Here is a 21,112-nt window from a genome sequence, read left to right as displayed (position 1 = left end):
CATAAAATGTGCCTGGTCTAAACTGAGATGTGTTCTAAGTGTAAAATACACAGACAGATTTTGAAGACTTAATATGAAAAAAACCCGCAAAAAAAAGTCAATATATTTTTTATATTGACTACATGATGAAAATATACTGAGTTAATTTTACCTGTTTTTTTCACCTTTTAAAATATGATGCTAGAAAATTAAAAACTGCATGTGTAGGCCACATTATATTTCTACTGGATAGTGCTGTCTAGATGTCTACTTATATATTCTACTCAAGAGTTTTAAAACTGCTTTGGCATTTAAGTCCTTATCTGGAGCTGATTTCTGTATCTGGTTATAAGGTAAGGATCCAAGTTCAAGTATTTCCTTATGGATGACCAACTGTTTCCAGCTCCATTTACTGAACAGTCCATTCCCTTTCCACTGATCTGACATGCCATCTGTCACTCACTCTATTATACCGAAGCTGCATGCAACACACAATCTGTTTCTACACTCTGTATTGTTGTTGGTCAAACTGTCATCTCATCTACTATACTAATTATTATAGGTTCAAATTAAGTCCTGAGATCTGTAAAGCAAGACCCTTCATTCTGCTCTTCTACAGGAGTCCTTGTTATTTTTGGCCATAAATCTTCCCTATAGGTATTTATAATCAGCCTATTAACAAAACCTACTGGGAATGGATTAGAATTGCATTCAGATGTGGATCAACTTCAGGCAAACTGACATCTATATTATATTGGCCGTGAACACAATCTGGTCTTTTCTAATGTCTTGTAATGAAGTTTTATTTTTCCTGTATAGGTTCTGCATATCTTTTTGTTGGACTTAGTCTTAGGTGTTTGACATTCTGACTAGCGCAGTGGTATCTTTAGTTGTTTTCTAGCTGTTTGTAATGTACACAATGCAACAGACTTTTGTATATTAACTTTTTCTCCCAGCCATATTGCTAAGTGTTTCTCTTTTTTTCGGCCGTGCGGCATGTGGGATCCTTATTCCCCGACCAGGGATTGAACCCGTGCCCCCTGCAGTGGAAGTGCAGAGTCCCAACCACTGGACCGCCAGGGAAGTCCCCTATTATTTCTAATAATTGGTCTTTTAAGTTCTCTTGGGTTTTCCCCGTAAAGTGACGTTTAGATAAGGTTCATCTGAAAAAGAACATATGTTTCTGCAAAGGTGTTTTTCCATTTTTACTGTGAATAATACATTAATATAGACAATCTTTCAAGAAAAGTTGACCAAAGCCACTTATTTTGGGGGAAACTAGTAATGATGATCCATGATGTTTCTAGTGTGACCTGGAATAATTTAAACTCTAAGAACATTGGTATGTTACCATGCTAGTAAAGAAAATACTGAAACATTTATTATGATTAAGTTAATTGGGGGGGAAAACATTAGTTTTCAAAAGATTCTGAATGACAAAAGCAGCAAAAATTTTATCCTACGGAACAGATTTGATTTAAAAAGGTCATCTGAAAGACCATGCAAACTTTCTTACTTGCTTTAGCTCAACCATAAAGATCAAAATTTTGCTAAAACTAAATATGATGAACAACAACGGCTATGGAATTATTTTCTAAAGAGGATGAGCTCCAATGAATGTTTTAAGTAACAGTAGCTTGGAAACAGTCTGAATGACATACTGTCCACCCACTAATACCTTCGTGTGGATATGTAAAACAGTGCCATAAAAACAAGTCACTGATTTATGGTATCAATCTCTGAATTATACAATTGTATAATAAGTTAATTCTATACAAGTTTGCCAAGGACCAAAAGAGGATAGGGTGAAAAAAAAAAAAAAAAGAGGATAGGGTGTGAAAAAAATTCTAGTTTTTTCTTATTTCTGGCATGATTATCATTAATGTTGGAAAAGACTAAAGTTGCAAACATCCGAAAACACACCATTAACTATATTAAATTTAAAACTGTGGAAATTCCCTGGCTGTACAGTGGTTTGGACTCGGCGCTTTCACTGCCATGGGCCCGGGTTTGATCCCTGGTCAGGGAACTAAGATCCCACAAGCCAGGCGGCAGGGGGAAAACAATGTGAAGTTTATCACAGATAAATTTTCAATTCAAAGAAAAACTGGTTATTAAAATTCCATCAGCTATTCAGTGATAAATCATTAGTTCAGTTGCTGAATTATGCTAACTTAATGATCACTGCAATAATACTTACTTTACAATAAGAAGAGGTCTTTACTTTTAGAACTCTGTGCTTTAACAAAGGGAAAAAAAGGGTTTAATGGCTTTGCTAAAAAAGGTGTCCAATATCTTAGTGACTGAAGTTCATAATTTTGATAGAAGTTGTAAGCTATGGGAAAATGGAAATAAAATAAAGACATTCTACTTCATTTCTCTTTATTCAGAATTTTAGCGCTGGTACCTTACCATCACTCTCAAGTTACTTACATTTATGTCTCTTTCATGTATTTCATCTACAATTACATGACTGATTCCTCGAATGCCTGCTTCTAATTTTCTTAGGAGTACACCTTGAAAAGAAAATCAGAGTAAACACTGGAGATGAGTTTCTATGTTTAAAGTAGGGAGGTAAGGAAAAGTGCAAAGAAACCGATTTCTAGACAATCAACTATGCTTCAACTACTATAACCCCAGCGTTTTAGGAAATAAATAATCATTGGTATATTTAAATTATTAAAGAAGTGATCATGTAGTCTGTAACACATTTGTCTAACGAAAACATATTTAACAGTTCCAGCAACCTAAGCTGATTTCATTTGCTCTGCACTACAACAGCCAGCAGGTACATAACACCCTCCATGAAGAAAAAAATTGCCAAAAGTTCTATTTAAACAAGAATTCTGAAACTGGGTTCTTGATTTATTATTTCCAGTCATTCTGTGCTATTATCAAGTTTTCTTCACAAACACAATGTAAACCCCAAGTGAAAGGCCAAAATAAAACAGATTACTGACCCACAGTACAAAACATTATACTGGCATGAGGGCGGGGAAGTATAGACTCAAATCGAACACTATAGCCACAACTTTTTCCAGGCTCTTCTCCTCTCTCATATGCAACTCGCTCTGCCACAGAAACTGCACTGATTCTCCTGGGCTGAGACAAGACAAAAAAAAAAGTGATTTAAAAGATACAAAATTAGTTACACTTGTTTACTAGGGTTATTAAATCACTGTCGTAAATCTGACCCACTGCCAGCTCAGTAATCAACAGAAACAATAATAGTAGTGATAACATTTAGGAAGCTCCAAAGTTTATTAAAGAAACAAAAAAAATACCACTTAATTCTATTGTAGACAGTTAAAAATGCTGTTTTTCATTTTGTATATAAAGTGATTCCAAGGTTTTATAGAAAATAAAATTTCTTCACCATTGGCCCTAACTCTTAAATGGTATCAAGTGATTTTCCAGTAGGGAAGCAGACAGATCACACGTGGAGAGCTTGTTCTTATAACTTCCTACCACAGTGCAGGCACACTGCACTGTGTTTAAAGAACTATTTAACTGAGATGTACGGGTTATTAGGAAGGTGAACAACCTCCTTTGCCATATCTACGATTCATTCACTTATTAACTCATAAAGCAGTCATAGCTTATCTGTATTGATATCACGTGCCACAAAAGGTGCTAGAGGTAAAAAAAACACCTCAATGAAATCACTCCTCGTTTTGATGAGCTTATGTAGCTGGGAAAACTGAGTGTATATTACCTTTTCCAGCAATATACATGCTGTTAGCAATAAATATGCTGAACCCTAAGGACAATTATGGGTTAAAATTTTAAGTGTTGGACCTTAACTTTTATGAAAACTTCCAAAGTGTCCCCTGTCTTCTAAGTACACAAAACAGCATTTACTTGGTGGATACCATGGCTATTATGATATCCTGAATGTATAGCTATGGAGGTACATGCAGATTTAGACTAAATGCTTCCAGGTTGCCTTGTATTTGACTTTGTCAAAAAGTTCCTGATGATAGACTGTATTTTAGTTCCTAGACTAAGAAAGTTTTTTCCGAGTTCCATATTTAGTTAAGTACCTATGTGATTATACCCCAGGTTATATGACATGACCATTCAGGAAATCAGAGGCTAATACAATCTTAAAAAACAAAAACCAACCAAACCAAAAAAACCCCCAAACCAAAAAACCAGTAGCTTCACTAGAGCTATCAACATCCTTTTTTTTTTTTTTTGCAGTACGCGGTCTCACTGTTGTGGCCTCTCCCGCTGTGGAACACAGGCTCCGGATGCGCAGGCTCAGCGGCCATGGCTCGCGGGCCCAGCCGCTCCGTGGCATGTGGGATCTTCCCGGACCGGGGCACGAACCCGTGTCCCCTGCATCAGCAGGCGGACTCTCAACCACTGCGCCACCAGGGAAGCCCTCAACATCCTTTGAATTAATATAAAACACGATATATTAATTTCTATATCCCCTAACACAAGAGTCTCTTATGGTATGTGGCTAGTAACACATACAGGTGAAGTGTACAATCACCTAGTTCATATTTACCCTGTCCAGCAAGGTAAGGGATTAAAAGATGCCATCTCGAACATACTGTACATTTTCCTGAGCTTATATTCTTTTTGGTTTATGTGCCTTGTTTTGCTGAACAATGCTAGCTAGCTTTTAATGACCATTGCCAACCAGTTCTCTGTACCTCACTAACTCTGAATAAAAGTGTTACATGAAGGACTGAGTTATGCATTTGTCCATAAAGAGAAGCATTCTGCTATATACTTATGTCAGGGAATGTGAAGATGATATTCCACTGAAGGTATAAAATACAAAGTTTTTGGGCATTTTCAAGAAGTTCTTTGCATTCTACAAAGAATAGGTAAATGCTCAACACTATTATCGCTTTTCTCTCCTTTTGTCTTTCCTATAGTTTTCAACATTTCTACTAAATAGCTGGCTTCTGGAAAAACTTCAACTCAGTTAGGATATTGGACTCTTCTGAGGTGTATTTCTATGCTACTGGATACTCAAGGATTGCTTTTACCAGCTTGAGGCTACTTTCAGGTCAATCACCTTTGTAGTTTCCAGCCTTTTAAAGTGAATATGGGTACAGTCCTCACCTCCCAAGACATCCACGACAGAGGCTGTTACAAATTAACATAAGAAGTGCTAAAACAACCATCTTCAGAAGCCCTACTGGCCAAATTTCCTTGAGTAAAAGTAGAAAACATCAATATCAAGATGACTATTCAAACAGCAAAGAAACAAATGACCCTACAATCTCCTTTCCATGTTTTGTATGCTTCTCTAACTTACCGCCTTCCAATTTCAACAGCCCTAACTTCAAAATAAACATTTAAAATACATATTAAAAAGAGAAGTGCTTCTTTTATTCATAACTGATCCAACTGGAAATCAGTATGATTCTTCCTGAGGGGAGTATGGCAAAATGCATAAAACTTAAATATGCATACCCTTTGACCCAACAATTCCAGGTCTAGGAATTTATTCCAATGAAATAATCCAATGAGAGTATAAAATGTATGTACAAGTATATTCATCCCAGCATACATAAATATCAAAATATTGGAAACAATCTTAAAGTATCTCCATCATTTAAGAATAAAATAAACGTATACGCATAAAATGGAAAATTATGAAGTCATCAGAAAATTATTCTGTTGCTTTAATAGCAGGTGTGCTGTTACATAAAGGGGACAAGTTAGGATGGTGTACATACAGTATATGTACATGAAGTCTGAAAGCATAAAGGCCAAAAGTAAAAATGATTACTTCTGGATGGTGGGATTCTGCATGGGCTTTGGTTTCTTTTAAAATTTACTTTATTTTCTAATTTTTTCCCCAATGGGTATATAATACTTTTAGAGTCAGAAAAAAGAAACTAAAAATAAAATCTTATTCTCAGTATAATTCTTAGCTCATTATAAATATCCGCAGGATAGGCATTTTGTGTGCGAGAACAATGCTTAATGTAAAAGACTATTAATGTTTAAACACTTCTCAGACTGCATGCTACCTAATAACCTATAAATAGGTTGCTCTATTTATCCCCTGAATATTTTCTCTCTTTTCCCTTGGATATTCAATAACTGTTTTACATACTGTCCTACAATGAATAAATACAAAGCAAGGTTCACCTTCTTTCTACACCCGCAGAACTACCTTTCCACATATGGTTTAACTTATCCTCTCTTAAATATTCTATAGTATATAGAAATATTCTATATTCTATAAATAAATATAAAGATTCAAGACTACAGAGACCCCCCAGAACAATCATAATTAACATCTGTGTAACAACAGTAAAAACCATGACTGCATGTACTATTTTATTTGTGCTTCAGAATAACAATGAGATTTTTTTTCCCGTTCTAATAGATAAAAACACAAGTTCACAGGTAAAGGTATTTTGCCTAAATTCATATACATGACTTCAGATGTAATACAAATTTTCTTTACTTCCAACTAAGCCTTTTCCCAATTATTCTGCCTCTTGTTATAATTTTATGTTGTATTTGGATTAAGTAACAGAATAACCCATTTAAGTGAGACTAGTAAAAAGTAGTGGTGATGAAAGCAAGGGATAATGTTAAGTCATTCCAACAGAATACTTCAAATTATCCTCCAGCATATGAGCTTTTCTTCACATTTTCACTGCGTATGTATCTGCTCTCATTTGCTCTGTACAATCTTATTACTCTTGCCTGGAGACCAGCCATAGCAGTAGTTAGTTCTAAGTGATTACCTCTTCTTCACAATTCTATGTTCACTTTAATTAATTAAAACAGCTAATATTACCGGTAAAACTTTCCATACCACAAGCAGCTAAAGGCCTGTCTCAAAGTGTTCTTTTGCAGTATTCAAAATCTGCATCCTTTATACCCCTCCTGACATTTATCCAGAACTGTAATTTCTCTTCTTAGCAATCTGTAACTGAAAGAGTACTGCTTTCAGAACTTTGCACCCCTATTTCTCATCTGGGTATTTAAATACATGGTAATAAAACTAGGCTGCAATAAAATACAAGATTTCTAAGGCATCAGATATCACAAAATATACCAGACTCCACTTTCTCTATTTTCTAAGTTCTGAGTTTATTTTACATGACAGACAGCTGTATCCTGAAATGATGGTACCTTGGGGTACGTGCAGGACTGCCAAAATATTCACAGATGTTAATTTAACATACTTGATTTGCATCCTAGCAATTTTTTTTTTCTTTTGCGGTGCGCGGGCCTCTCACTGTTATAGCCTCTCCCGTTGCGGAGCACAGGCTCCGGACGCGCAGGCTCAGCGGACATGGCTCACGGGCCCAGCCGCTCCGCGGCATGTGGGATCCTCCCGGACCGGAGCACGAACCTGCGTCCCCTGCATCGGCAGGCGGACCCTCAACCACTGCGCCACCAGGGAAGCCCAACATCCTAGCAATTTTAACTCACCTCTCTCAACATCTTTAAGGTCAGAAAATAACTATTTCCTATTTTCAATTGTTGCACACTCACACCCTAAGTTTTAAGTGGCTTGAGTATGAATAGCCTGAAGGCACAAAAAGGATACAGTGAGTTTGGTATAGAATTTACACTAAAGCTGGTGGTAAGGTTACGAGTTAAGGTTTGAGCTACTCATTCTATTTTATTCTAGTTCATAATATCTCTCAACTTGTGCTCTATGACTTGAAATAACACATTTAACCAAGCACATAAAAAACTTAGGTAGTAATGACTTCATGTGGTTTCCTATATATGACTGCAAGTGGAGGAAAAAGGAAAAATGAGGGCTTCCCTGGTGGTGCAGTGGTTAAGAATCTGCCTGCCAATGCAGGGGACACGGGTTCGAGCTCTGGTCCAGGAAGATCCCACATGCTGTGGAGCAACTAAGCCTGCGCGCCACAACTACCGAGCCTGTACTCTAGAGCCCGCAAGCCACAACGACTGACTCCGTGTGCCACAACTTCTGAAGCCCGCGCACCTAGAGCCCACGCTTCGCAACAAGAAAAGACACCACAATAAGAAGCCCGCACACTGCAATGAAGAGTAGCCCCCGCTCGCCGCAACTAGAGAAAACCCACACAGGCAGCAACGAAGACCCAACGCAGCCATAAATGAATGAATGAATAAATAAATCAAAAGATGATACAACAGTGATATTACTACAAAAATTATTAATGCTGTCTCAGACTGCCTTAACAGAAGTACTATATAATACCACAATTATTAAGAACTGTATTCTACAATGACCAATCAGTATGTTCAGGCCTACCTTCTCAGGTAGGATGCTGATGCTTCGAATGTGCTTAACAACCTTAGACTCTATCTTCATGGCTAAACTACAGTTGTTTATAAAACAAAGGAGATATACTAGGACACTATACAAACTTTTGAAGACTTACTACAGGTATGAGAAATCAGAGACTGATTTGGGGACAAGCACTAGGACAAAAAGATGGAAGCCACAGAATGTCGATTTCATGTGACAGGTCAGTCATTTGTCCAAAATCAGAAGACACAGGCTACAACTCCACACAACTGGAAATTTTCAAGCAGAAGTAAGGTGACCATCTATTATAAACATTCCACCCTGAGTAGAAAGATGGAATAATTCTGTGAAGTATCTTTCAATTTCATAAATCTATCACTTTATGAAGCAATATAAATAAAGAACTAGTGGATAAGTGAAAGTTGTTTTATACGCAAAAGAAGTACGTTTGTTACAGCCTACGTATAGAAATCTGTTCATTTTACAGATGAAACCACCAGAAATGTCCAAATTATTTGGGAAGGGACACAAGTTAGTAAGCAAATTATACAAAGTTGAAGACCACAGTACAAAAACTATTTTTGTCTGGAACAAACAGAAGCCATTTTTGTCTGGAACCATTTGGATTTGATGTCAGACAGCAGGCGAAAAAAAATCACTTCTCACTTGGGCGGGAGTTAGTTTTTTTCATACTCATGACATGCAAACAACTTCTGAGTGAGACCATAGGTGTTCAGCTCATTTGGTGAAGTCAGCATTTCTGTGTATATGGCTGAATTGTTTTGAATTTAAAAATGCAGAGTGGTAGTAAGGAAGGAGGGCAGAGCAGAGCTCAAAGTTCTGTAAAATGGCGCCCTCCTGAACAATACAACCTCCTGAAAAACCAGATAAGCATTAAGAGCAAGTATATTATATTGATGTACTTGAGGTTGGAACTTCTGCTGTGAGGCAAAGAAATCATAACCAGTTTTGGGAGTGAGAAGGGCAATCAAAGAACATTTTGAGAAGAAGAAAGCTAAGGGTCCTATCCCAGAAAAATGGAGACCTATCGTATTTTTTTCAAGCTTATAATATCATCCATTTTAAATGCATTCCTTCAGTCATCTTTTAAAGGCCCCGCCAAACCCAACTCTCCTATAAAATACAGAGGACAATTTTAAGATATACTTCATTTCAGACATGTTAAAAAAATATGGTTTATACATGTCCACATAAATGCACGTGTACAAACATCTTTTGCTATTTCAAGATTCATGACTCTACCCTGAGTATCAATTAAGCTTCCCAGGTTAGGAATCCCTAAGTCAAGGTCTGAGCCAGCCTGAGAGGTAGTATCTGGCTACTTGCAATGCTCTCCTTTCAAGTGCCAGAAGTACAGGGTTAGAGCTGACAGGAACCGCTTTAACCTAAGAAGACTGCTCTTCCCTAAGCACTGCAACAAACTTGCAGGCACTGCTTACTGCTAGCAAGGTAACAACAGGATGCAGCAGTCAAAAGGGGGAATACTGAAGGCCAACTGTTTGGTTATGAATCCTAGTTTCAACAACTTCCTGTGTTAACCTTGGACAATTTTAAATCTCTTTGTGCCTTAAGTTACTAAAAGAGAAATATTAAATAATATAGTACTTACATCTTAGCGTCATAAACTTTAAATGAGTTAAAAAAAAATATCAACTGTTTAAAACAGAAGCTGGATAGAACTACCATACGACCCAGCAATCCCACTACTGGGCATATACCCTGAGAAAACCATAATTCAAAAAGAGTCATGTACCACAATGTTCACTGCAGCTCTATTGACAATAGCCAGAACATGGAAGCAACATAAGTGTCCATCAACAGATCAACGGATAAAGAAGATGTGGCACATATATACAATGGAATATTACTCAGCCATAAAAAGACACGAAATTGTTATTTGTAGTGAGGTGGATGGACCTAGAGTCCGTCATACAGAGTGAAGTAAGTCAGAAAGAGAAAAACAAATACCGTATGCTAACACATATATATGGAATCTAAGAAAAAAAAAAAGGTCATGAAGATCCTAGGGGTAAGACGGGAATAAAGACACAGACCTACTAGAGCATGGACTTGAGGATGTGGGGAGGGGAAGGGTAAGCTGTGACAAAGTGAGAGAGTGGCATGGACATATATACACTACCAAACGTAAAATAGATAGCTAGTGGGAAGTAGCCGTATAGCACAGGGAGAGCAGCTCGGTGGTTTGTGACCGCCTGGAGGGGTGGGTTAGGGAGGGTGGAAGGAAGGGAGACGCAAGAGGGAAGAGATATGAGAACATATGTATATGTATAACTGATTCACTTTGTTATAAAGCAGAAACTAACACACCATTGTAAAGCAATTATACTCCAATAAAGATGTTAAAACAAACAAATAAACAAACAAAACAGAAGCTGGTGTATAGTAAGCATTCAGCTAAAGCCAACCATTTATGTTTTTCTATCTTTTTCTATCTTGTCTACTCTTGCTCTGACTGGTTTTTATTGAACATTAAGGTGATAAGATAAAGAGAACCAAGGTTTGGATGTAAACTTAAGGAGAAAGTACTCTGTTTTGTTCAATTCTAGGCCCAAAGACTCCCTCTAGCCCAGACAAAAAGAATCCTTCACATGGTTCAGTTTAGCTTATCCGTGAGTTATACTGGAGATTAACACAGACTTAAATTCCTTTCACACCTTTTTCTTTTTTTAATTTAAAAGGGCCTAATACTCTACCACTTTCAGAATTTGTCACTACAAAGGGGAGTTGATCAAAGAATTAGGAATGGTCAGGCTTCTAGGTGTTTCCACCTCTCAAACCCTATCCACACCAGGCACACACCTCGTAAGCTGGCTTGCTACTTACCTGCGTTACTACAATATTACACTCTGCTGCTCGGTCATTCTGGATAAAGTCATCTAGAATAAACTGGGGAACCTGTGTGGTTTTACCACATCCAGTAGCGCCTCGGATAATAACAACTGGATTTTGACTAATTTCTTCCAGGATTTCACTTTCAAATTTCTTCACAGGCAGTAACTCTCTCTCCTGTAAGATCTGTATTAGAAAAGTTACACCTTAAATTTCTACCAATATACATATTAGAAACAACTATCTTAATTCTAAAAAAATCTGCCATCTCTATAAAAAGTTACTCCTTTCCACTGGCTGCATATTCAAAATATACTTTTTCATAAAAGAATGTATATATTTATACCTCTAGTTGAACGGTCTCTTTCCATTAAATTTCTGAAGAATATCTTTTGGCCTTATCCACACCCTTATTTTCCTCCTTTTCTCCCTAGATATTACATATACATTCCCTTTCTTCTAACATTTTAAGTTGTTTCATTCAGAAAATACAAAAAAACTACCAAAAAAAAAGTTATTATCCCACATCTTCCACCTTAAGAATCACAGGCCCTTAACTCACAACTACCCTCAGAGGTAACTAGGATTAGCAGTTAGGTTAGTATCTTTGATCTACCTTACTAGAAAGGGCAAAAACATATTATTCGCTGTCCTTCTGCCCATACCTAGAAAGTTCTGAGACTGCGAGCACCTTATGTCTAAATACTTCACAGACTTACTGCTTGCAAATCATGATCCTGTTCCAGCTGATACATTAATTCACTCTTGAGGTCCATGCTTATTTGTTCTGGAGTAGCCTGTAAAATGAGAAGGCAACAATCACACAAAAGCGTAATTCAGCTTCAAAATGAATCATTTTTTATCTAGATATCCTAATGAAATATATTCAAAAGTAAAACACGAGAGTCTGATCTCAAAAATAATGTTGCACTCACGTAAGCCAGGGGCCCCTCATCAATGTTGCTACTAGTCCAAGGATTCCAGTTGGATTGTGGAGGTGACCAAGGAACCACGCCCACTTGGTTCTGTCGCTGAGATGGCTCAAAATGAGCCAATTTGCCAAGGTTGAGTACAACAGGCACAGAAGGATCATCAGGCTATTAAAAATAACAGAAAACAAAACAAAACCAAAAAACAATACTAGTTGTTTGTCTGACTAGAGAAGTACAATACAAAGGTAAACTAAATAGCTGTATGCTTACTAGGGGCACGATCTCAAGATTTAGCTCTTGAATGATGTTCTGCAGCTGATGCTCCAAATCTTGAGAAAGGTTAACTTTGTAAGGCTCCACCTGCAGAAGAGGGATGGCCATGAAAATCATGTAACATACACCCAAACACTACTCAAATCTACTACAGTAGGGTTAAGAGTATGCAGTCAACATTAGGTCTACAATAGTCCTAAAGCCAACAAGTCAGTTCCCTCGTGAACGAATTACTTAATGATGATTAGTAGGGCCATTTCCATTTCTTGAGGCGAGAGTCCCAGAACTATCAAACTTCTTTAGCCAACTATTAAACAGAAGCTAAATTGAATCTTACAATATCTCTTTGGGCTACTAAGTCTAAAGACTCACTGTCTCTCCTTCTTTCTTCTTTGTAAGTCCAGAGTAAGCTTCAATCACTCCAAGGTGGTAGAGTTGTCTGACAAGTGACAGCGCACAGGACTGTGCTGCCAATTTTTTATTTGATCCATGTTCGCGTGCAAAAATCCCTATAATTTAAGGTCAGGATTATCAAGGACAGAAGGATAAATCATCTAAGTAAAGAAAACATCTCAACATAAGCAACTAGGAGGTAAGGTACAAAAGCTGCCCTAAAATACAGAGTACGTTATGAGTTCTAAGTTCCTTTTCATTCTAACTGTTAACCAAAAGCCATACTTTAACAGCTTATCAACTAAGTAGCCAACCATCTTGATTACAGGCACACACTAAGACACATACAAATCATTATCAAAGCAAATAACCTATTTCAACAAAGTTGTTATTATTAACATCATTTGGCATTAAAACAGGGGAAGAAAAGAGAGTTTAGCTTCTGAAAAGTAAAGGATCAAAAAGCAAATCAAAGGAAAGAAAATGGGCCCAAAGTGCCTAGACCAGGAGACACCAATCTTCTTCTATAAAGGGTCAGAAAATAAATATTTTAGGCTTTGTAGGCCACATCGTCTGTCACAATTACTCAGCTCTGTCTCTCAAGTGTGAAAGCATTCACTGACAATACTTAAACCAGGGTTTGACGAACCTATGGGCCCAGGAACTAAAAACGTTGTAAAAATTTTAAAGAGTCATAAATATAAGACAGAAATAATGTGTGATATATGTGACCCACTAAGCTTAAAATATTTATCTGGACTTTTACAGAAGTTTGCTCTTCCCTGACATAAACAAATGACTGTAGCTGTGTTCCAATAAGTTTAAAATAAACTCCCATTCACACTGAGTAATTTATCTTTAAGGTCTAGGATAAAAAAATTCAACATCATCTCCTCGTGATTCATTCAAAGGCTTGATTCTATTAGAAGTCTTTGATATACTAAATTTAAGTCATCAGAGTTAGTTGCAGAATTCTCAAGCTGGAAAGAATCTTCAGCCATTTCTCCTAATTTTTAGTGAAGTAAATTGAGTCCCAGCAATGTAGGTGTGATTTATTCAAAGTCACAATACTCGCTAGTAACAAAACCAGGTACACAGGGCTATTCCGTACTTTCAAGCATGACACACTGCTTGCTTTAAACTTACTAAGAATAAAGGCAATATATCTTTGCCTTTCTACTTCCTTTATGAATAACCCCAACCTATTCCTTAAGTGCTTCCTCAGGGTAAACTTCTCACCTTTTCTTCTCGACTCCGTGACTCTTATAAATGCTCACATTCACTTTTAGGCCTCCAATCCTGTCATCTGATTAACTCCTTTCTAAATGTCACCTAGCTAGCCTTACCCAAAGGAATTATATCTTTTATGTAGAAAGATAAAAAAACATTTTAAAGTTCTTTGACAGTGGCAGATTCTTCAGTAGCCTACCACCTCTTACCCTTTGAAATGTAAACTAACACAATCTTTCTTTTCACATGCAAAAATGGGAAAGTGGGCCTTCTAATATTCTAAAATACCCTAAATGCTACCTTATATCATGGACTCCATCAAATTAATAAAGCTTACATATATGTGGCTCAAGACTTTAAAGCGAATACTACTCCACTATACAAGGCTCAGAGTATCAGGGAAGCACTTACTTCTGCCCAGCTGCTTGATATAAATGGTCATTTCTGCAATAAAGCTCCTGTAAGAATATATATAAACAAGGTTAGAAATTTCACTCTTAGAAATTATTAAATCCAGGACTCCCCAATCAGGCAGGCTTTCCAACTGCTTAGGCAAATCAAAGCAAAAAACCACTGTAAACACTTATATCTGTTCAATCCTAGAACAAATGAAGTACATAAACTTTAAATAATGCACAACATGGCACGAGACAGCTGTAATCAAAGTTGATGAACCAACTGTTCACGAAAAGAAAATGTTAGGGTTTTTGGTTCTATATTTACTTACTTTTAACTCTTATTTCACAGGTTGCAGTCTGAATAGCTAGAATACATTCAGTGAAAAGGAATTTTCCACTCAGCTTGAGGCCGAGAAATAAAATAGGCCTAAAACCCCTTAAATTATAGTTGTGATTGTTTTAAGATTCCTTTGCATGGGCCACCCACTAATGATTTCAATCTGCTAAGATAAGCTAAATATATGCAGGTATGCACACATACACATGGGTGTACAACCACTGTGCACATGTCAGTGGTTCCTGAGGCGGGGGGTCTGATATCTGCCTGCAGTTGGAAGCAGCCCTTGATAACAAAAAATTTAGCTTACTTATATCACACTTTATTTAAATCAGGTCCTGGAGAACAAAATATTTTTGAAAATTATAGCTAAAATTTCTAGCAGATTCTAGGGAATAAATTTAGGTTTTAACAAGGGCAAAAATGCCCTTTGAAATCTATGCTTTCTGATCCCTTCCACTACTCATGTACATTCTAACCTTGAGTTTGTGCTGTGAATAAAAGGTTAGGTGAGACTTTAGAAAAAAAATAAATGTTAGATTCCTTCCTATACCTCATGTGAACTGACCTTCAGGCACAGCGGCTTCAGGGGTCAAAGGCCACTGGCTTTCAAGGGAACAACATCCACCCTTTCATTAATGACACCGATGCCAGTATGTTTCTCAGCCAGGCTTAAAGTCAGCACTCAATCTCATTCTCCTCCACCTAGGGGGAACAGCAACACCAGAAATCAGTTTACAATAGTTTCCCATGTGATTGCTTAGTTCAGCCTAAGCAGCAGCACATGTGTGTATGAACACAGACCTCTGGTGTTGCTGTCTGTTATGCCTTTAAATAAAGGACATATAAAGAGCAATGCTGTCCTAGCTCCCCCAACTTCTCTGCCTTCCTCATCATAGCCTGAATTCTTCAACTTTGTATCAGAAGCCAATAAGACACTTAAAAAAAAAAGTTTATAATAAGCTTGAGGCATACTTAAATTATCTAACTGTTCTTAAAGTCACCAATTGCTACTAAGCCCAATCAGTGCAGAAAAACAAAATATTTTTTAAAAAAATCATCAACAAATGAATGTTTCCTTTATGATCTTTGAGGGTTTAAAAAAGTCTGACGTTAAATTTAAGTATTTGAGAATTCAGGATTGAACAAAACAGTGCGAAGCAGGGGGAACCATGCTCTGAACATCATTTTGACCAGTGTCAAAGTTTTTTGTTAGTTATAATTATTTTAGGGCTGCTAGATGCAACCAAAGAACCCTTTGATTTTCAAGGGAAAAACTTTTGATGTATTTTGAATAATTTATTTCATATAAGGACAGCAAATTAAATCATCCAGATTTCCATTGTAACATTCCCTCCCTTCCAATAAAATATAGTGCCCCCAGAAGAGTCTAATCCATATGAGCCTTCCTGGGAGTAATAATTACTACACCCTGGAATGCTCTCAGGAAGAACAGCAAGCAGGCTGAGAAACATACTGTCACTGTTAGAACAACCTCCTCCCTTTATGTTCAGTTTTATAAATTTAACAGAATAAAAGTGTGCTAATTTAACTCATACAAAGATTGAGGCTCTCCTTCAGCTTTACAATAAGCCCTTAAAACTTCAATAATAGGACTGAAGAGCTGGCAACTTTCCAAGCTGATGGGAACTTTGGATCTAGATGCAATGCCATCTACCTCTGACCACTCTAAACTTAAGTGTCTAACTTGATGCGCGGAAGAAATAAACATTATAACTGCCTCTAATACCACAGTGAACAATAAACTCACTACCTCTGGCTGATTTTTAAGTCAATTATGGACAAACCACTACTTGTGGCTACGAGTTTTGCCTCTCAGATTCATACGAGAACCTAAAAGTCTAGCAACACAAACAGCAGATTTTTGCATAACTTCTTACACAGCTAAAATCACACTCCTAAGTGAAGACCATGGTAAACTGCACATTACAAATCAATAACAATTTTTCTTGGGCAAAATAACATATCTTTTCTCAATTTGCTGCTAATCCACAAACTGAACCAGATAGCACATACAAAAATAGAATGACTATACAAAACCCTAACTTACTACAGAAGGCAAAGAGTGAAACAAGCAAACCTGTTGTGATCAGGACCCACTTGGGTGTACTTATATTCTCCTTGGATCTTTTCTTTTTGGAAATATTGGTTCAGACGAGCCTTAGCATTTTCCAAGGTCCAGTTTCCATGTAGCCCAGCATTTAAATCCACTTCTTCGGATTCAAGGGTCTGTTGAATCAATGATAATTAAATTTGCCTCCACTAAGTTTAGTTTAGTTATGTACACTTAACGCACAAAAATAACTTTTTTGTACCATGCTTTATAATGCAAAAGTTGTTTAATAGTTTCTAATCCTAGTCAAAATTGAGCCAGAATTTAGTTTTTACTCCATGTGATGGCCCTATTGTATAAACAAGCTATTAGTTAATGTACTGTATTTAAACTGTTCCAAAGAAACCTTTGACAAAATTTTTTACGCTGGTTTTAACACTTTACATATATCAAGTGGAAAAGTAAGTGTTCTGTCTTATGAAAACGCCTTTACCATGAGTGCTCATGAAAGGATGTTTACTGAGGCACCTACATTTCCTACAAAGCAGATGAAGAGATCTTTTATTAACACCATGAAAAATTGTTTTATTTCATAGGCAATTCTAATGACCAGATTTAACAGGCAGCTTAGGTTTATGGTGTTTTGGGTGAACAATCAGTCTCAAATAACTACTTAAAACAATCACCAACTTATTAAGTTGCAAATATCTTAAACCTTGCCATGAACCAAGTCCTAAATCACATTCCAGGAGGTGTAACACAGGGTTACAGCCTTACCGCTTGTACTTCTTGCTCTTCTTTTCTTGAGTAATAATCCTTCAAATTGGCTCCTCGATCCCAGGTGGGCCCAGGAGCACCATAGCCAGAGGCCCCAATTCCAGAATTATTTTCTATTACGGGAAGAAAATGATTGTTCCCTTGATAAATCAAACTGTATGAAGATCCTAAATATTTTTAAAAAATACTCCTAATTTAGATTTTAGCACTCCATTATTAGAAATCCAACGTTTCAGTTATTTGGAAATGGGCCTGAAACCTCTATGACTTACCTGAAAAGTGTTACATGACTGAATACAGGTCTAAATTGCTAATTCCAAAGATGGTATACAGGGGGGTGCTACAAGTAATGATCATAAGTGACTGATAACCCAGCATACGTTATCAATGTAGCTTTAAGTTGTTGCTTATGTATTGGGTTGGCCAAAAGGTTCATTCAGATTTTTCCTGTAAGATGGCTCTAGGAGCACTTAAAGTTGCCTTTAACTTCATTTAAAACAATTTTGTTAAGACTGTATGTGACAGCTGTCATATCAGCGAGCATTTAATAAAAGACTTATCAGAATTGGTGAATTTTTGTGTAGTCATTTTTTTTTTTTTTTGCGGTACGCGGGTCTCTCACTGCTGTGGCCTCCCCCGTTGCAGAGCGCAGGCTCAGCGGCCATGGCTCACAGGCCCAGGCGCTCCGTGGCATGTGGGATCTTCCTGGACCGGGGCACAAACCCGTGTCCCCTGCTTCGGCAGGCGGACTCTCAACCACTGCGCCACCAGGGAAGCCCTGTGTAGCTATTTTAATACTGAAGATGGAAGGAAAAAAAGCAACATTTTCGGCATATTATGCTTTATTATTTCAAGAAAGGCGAAAACGCTACCGAAATGCAAAAGAAGATTTGTGCAGTGTATGGAAAAGGTGCGGTGACTGAGCGAACGTGTCAGAAGCGGTTTGTGAAATTTCGTGCTGGAGATTTCTCCACGGTCAGGTAGACCAGTTGAAGTTGACAGAGATCAAATCGAGACATTAATTGAGAACATTCAATGTTATACAACATGGGAAATAGCTGACATGCTCAAAATATCCAAATCAACTGCTGAAAATCATTTGCACCAGCTTGGTTATGTTAATCACTTTGATGTTTGGGTTCCACGTAAATTAAGCAGAAAAAGCTTCTTGACCGTACTTCCTGCATGTGATTCTCTACTTAAACATAATGAAAATGCTCCATTTTTATTTATTTTTTAATTATTACTTTAAAATTTATTTTATTTATTTTTGGCTGCACTGGGTCTTCGTTGCTGCTTTCTCTAGTTGTGGTGAGTGGGGGCTACTCTTAGTTGCACTGTGTGGGCTCTAGGCGCACGGGCTTCAGTAGTTGTGGCTCGCGGGCTCTAGAGTGCAGGCTCAGTAGTGGCGCATGGGCTTAGTTGCTCCATGGCATGTTGGATCTTCCCGGACCAGGGCTCAAACCTATGTCCCCGGCACTGGCAGGCGGGTTCTTAACCACTGTACCACCAGGGAAGTCCCAAACGTTCTGTTTTTTGGGTTTTTTTGGGGTTTTTTTTGCGGCACGCAGGCCTCTCACTGTGTGCCTCTCCCGTTATGGAGCACAGGCTCTGGACGCGCAGGCTCAGCGGCCATGGCTCACGGGCCCAGCCGCTCCGCGGCATGTGGGATCTTCCCAGACCGGGGTACGAACCCGCGTCCCCTGCATCGGCAGGCGGACTCCCAACCACTGCGCCACCAGGGAAGTCTCCAAACATTCTGTTTTTAAAACAAATTGTGACAGGTGATGAAAAGTGGGTACTGTACAATAATGTGGAACGGAAGAGATCATGGGGCAAGCGAAACGAAACCACTACCAACCACAACAAAGGCCTGTCTTCATCCAAAGAAGGTGATGTTGTGTATATGGTGGGACTGGAAGGGAGTCCTCTATTATGAGCTCCTTCCAGAAAACCAAACCATTAATTCCAACAAGTACTGCTCCCAATTAGACCAACTGAAAGCAGCACTCGACGAAAAGCGTCTGGAATTAGTCAACAGAAAACGCATAACCTTCCACCAGGATAATGCAAGACCACATGTTTCTTTGATGACCAGGCAAAAACTGCTACAGCTTGGCTGGGAAGTTCCGATTCATCCACCGTGTTCAGTAGACATTGCACCTTCAGATTTCCATTTATTTACCTCTTTATAAAATTCTCTTAATGGAAAAATTTCAATTCCCTGGAAGACTGTAAAAGGCACCTAGAATAGTTTTTTGCTCAAAAAGCTAAAAAGTTTTGGGAAGATGGAATTATGAAGTTGCCTAAAAAATGGTAGAAGGTAGTGGAACAAAAAGGGTGGATACGTTGTTCAATAAAGTTCTTGGTGAAAATGAAAAATGTGCCTTTTATTTTTACTTAAAAACCAAAGGCACTTTTTTGGCCAACCCAATAATAGCTGATTAAATGATAAAATGGTTTCTTTGCTAAGTATGATCCTGAAAGAAAGCTAACTACTAGTGCTAGAGACGGAAATAAGGAGAAGCTTAAAAGGTGTTGAAAAGTGATGAATCTTGACGAGAAAGCAGAATAACTAAAAATAGTAGTTAATATTGACTGAAACTCTTATCAAGTTTATTATATGCTTTTTAAAAGTTTACTCTTCATGATAATCTTATAAGTAAGTACTACTGCTATTCTTGTTTCATAAACACTGGATCTGAGACTTAGGCAATTTGACAAATATTCCACTTAATCTACCCTACAGCGGACACACTAATAAAGTTTTGGTATATATAGAATTCAGCAATGACTGGGATCCATAGGGCAAACAAACAAGCCTACAATATATTTGGTAGAAATAAGTTAGAAACAAGAAAGAGCAGTAAATAAGACCCCTTTAACCAAATGTTCTAGCCTGTGCAAAATCTATCCAGGGATCAAAAACTAGTAAAAGCTAAAGACAGCAAGGAATTGAGCTGTACCAAGTTATAAAAGAGATTAAATAATCTGGTGGTATTATGTGGTTCTTAGGTTCTCTGAAAATTATGAGTTTACTATAGTTATTTCTATCTATCCAAGTGAGAAAGAAAGATGATGAATGCAAGATCGTGTATCTTATTCTCAGTCATGTGCACACATTCAAGTCCCTTACCTGTTTTGAGAGCCAGATGTGGAGGAAGAGGTCCTCCCATGGTTGTTGGTAAACCTCCACCAGTATCTGCTGTGCTGTCAGGTGCATCAGTAATTGGGGGCGGAGGGGGTGCTACCTGCAAGAGTTTGAAAAGTCAAGACAGTGTCAGTAATTTCGCCTTCAGAAAATATTAAATTCTTATTCTTAGAGGAGGTCCACGTGTCACCCCTCCTTTCCTCATAATATTAACATCTTTGTTTTTTCAGTATTATAAAACTGTTATGCTCTCATTTCAGGCAGAAAAGGATAGGGCAGTAAAAATATTCATAATTTTCCATCTGGAGATTACATAATTATGTAGATGAATACAGTTTTTCCACAAAAAGTGGGATCGTTTTTCCACAAAAAGTTTATGCTGTATAGTTAATTTACCTTTTCCACTTAATATCTTTTTTAAAATAAAATATTTATTTATTTATTTATTTGGCTGTGTC

At 37.6% G+C, this 21,112-nt stretch overlaps 1 protein-coding gene across 2 annotated transcripts in view; it reads right to left on the bottom strand.

The window, feature by feature from the left end:
* DHX9 (DExH-box helicase 9) overlaps positions 1-21,112 on the bottom strand; it is a 54,777-nt gene that overhangs the window by 17,514 nt on the left and 16,151 nt on the right. Inside the window, exons 4-14 of one of the 2 annotated variants that reach the window (XM_067728856.1) lie at positions 20,640-20,754; positions 17,504-17,616; positions 16,754-16,902; positions 14,329-14,375; positions 12,667-12,803; positions 12,292-12,381; positions 12,025-12,186; positions 11,809-11,886; positions 11,084-11,275; positions 2,940-3,081; positions 2,413-2,495 (exon numbers count right to left, since the gene is read on the bottom strand). In XM_067728856.1, the coding sequence (XP_067584957.1) occupies positions 2,413-2,495; positions 2,940-3,081; positions 11,084-11,275; positions 11,809-11,886; positions 12,025-12,186; positions 12,292-12,381; positions 12,667-12,803; positions 14,329-14,375; positions 16,754-16,902; positions 17,504-17,616; positions 20,640-20,754 (1,308 nt within the window). Of the gene's footprint in view, positions 1-2,412; positions 2,496-2,939; positions 3,082-11,083; positions 11,276-11,808; positions 11,887-12,024; positions 12,187-12,291; positions 12,382-12,666; positions 12,804-14,328; positions 14,376-15,220; positions 15,349-16,753; positions 16,903-17,503; positions 17,617-20,639; positions 20,755-21,112 lie in introns of those variants that run through there. The other variant, XM_067728858.1, reaches the window with a different exon arrangement.

Source organism: Pseudorca crassidens, chromosome 2 (assembly GCF_039906515.1).
Source record: "Pseudorca crassidens isolate mPseCra1 chromosome 2, mPseCra1.hap1, whole genome shotgun sequence".
In the NCBI taxonomy this organism is placed as follows: Eukaryota; Metazoa; Chordata; class Mammalia; order Artiodactyla; family Delphinidae; genus Pseudorca; species Pseudorca crassidens.
This window is presented reverse-complemented; position numbering and strand designations above follow the sequence as displayed.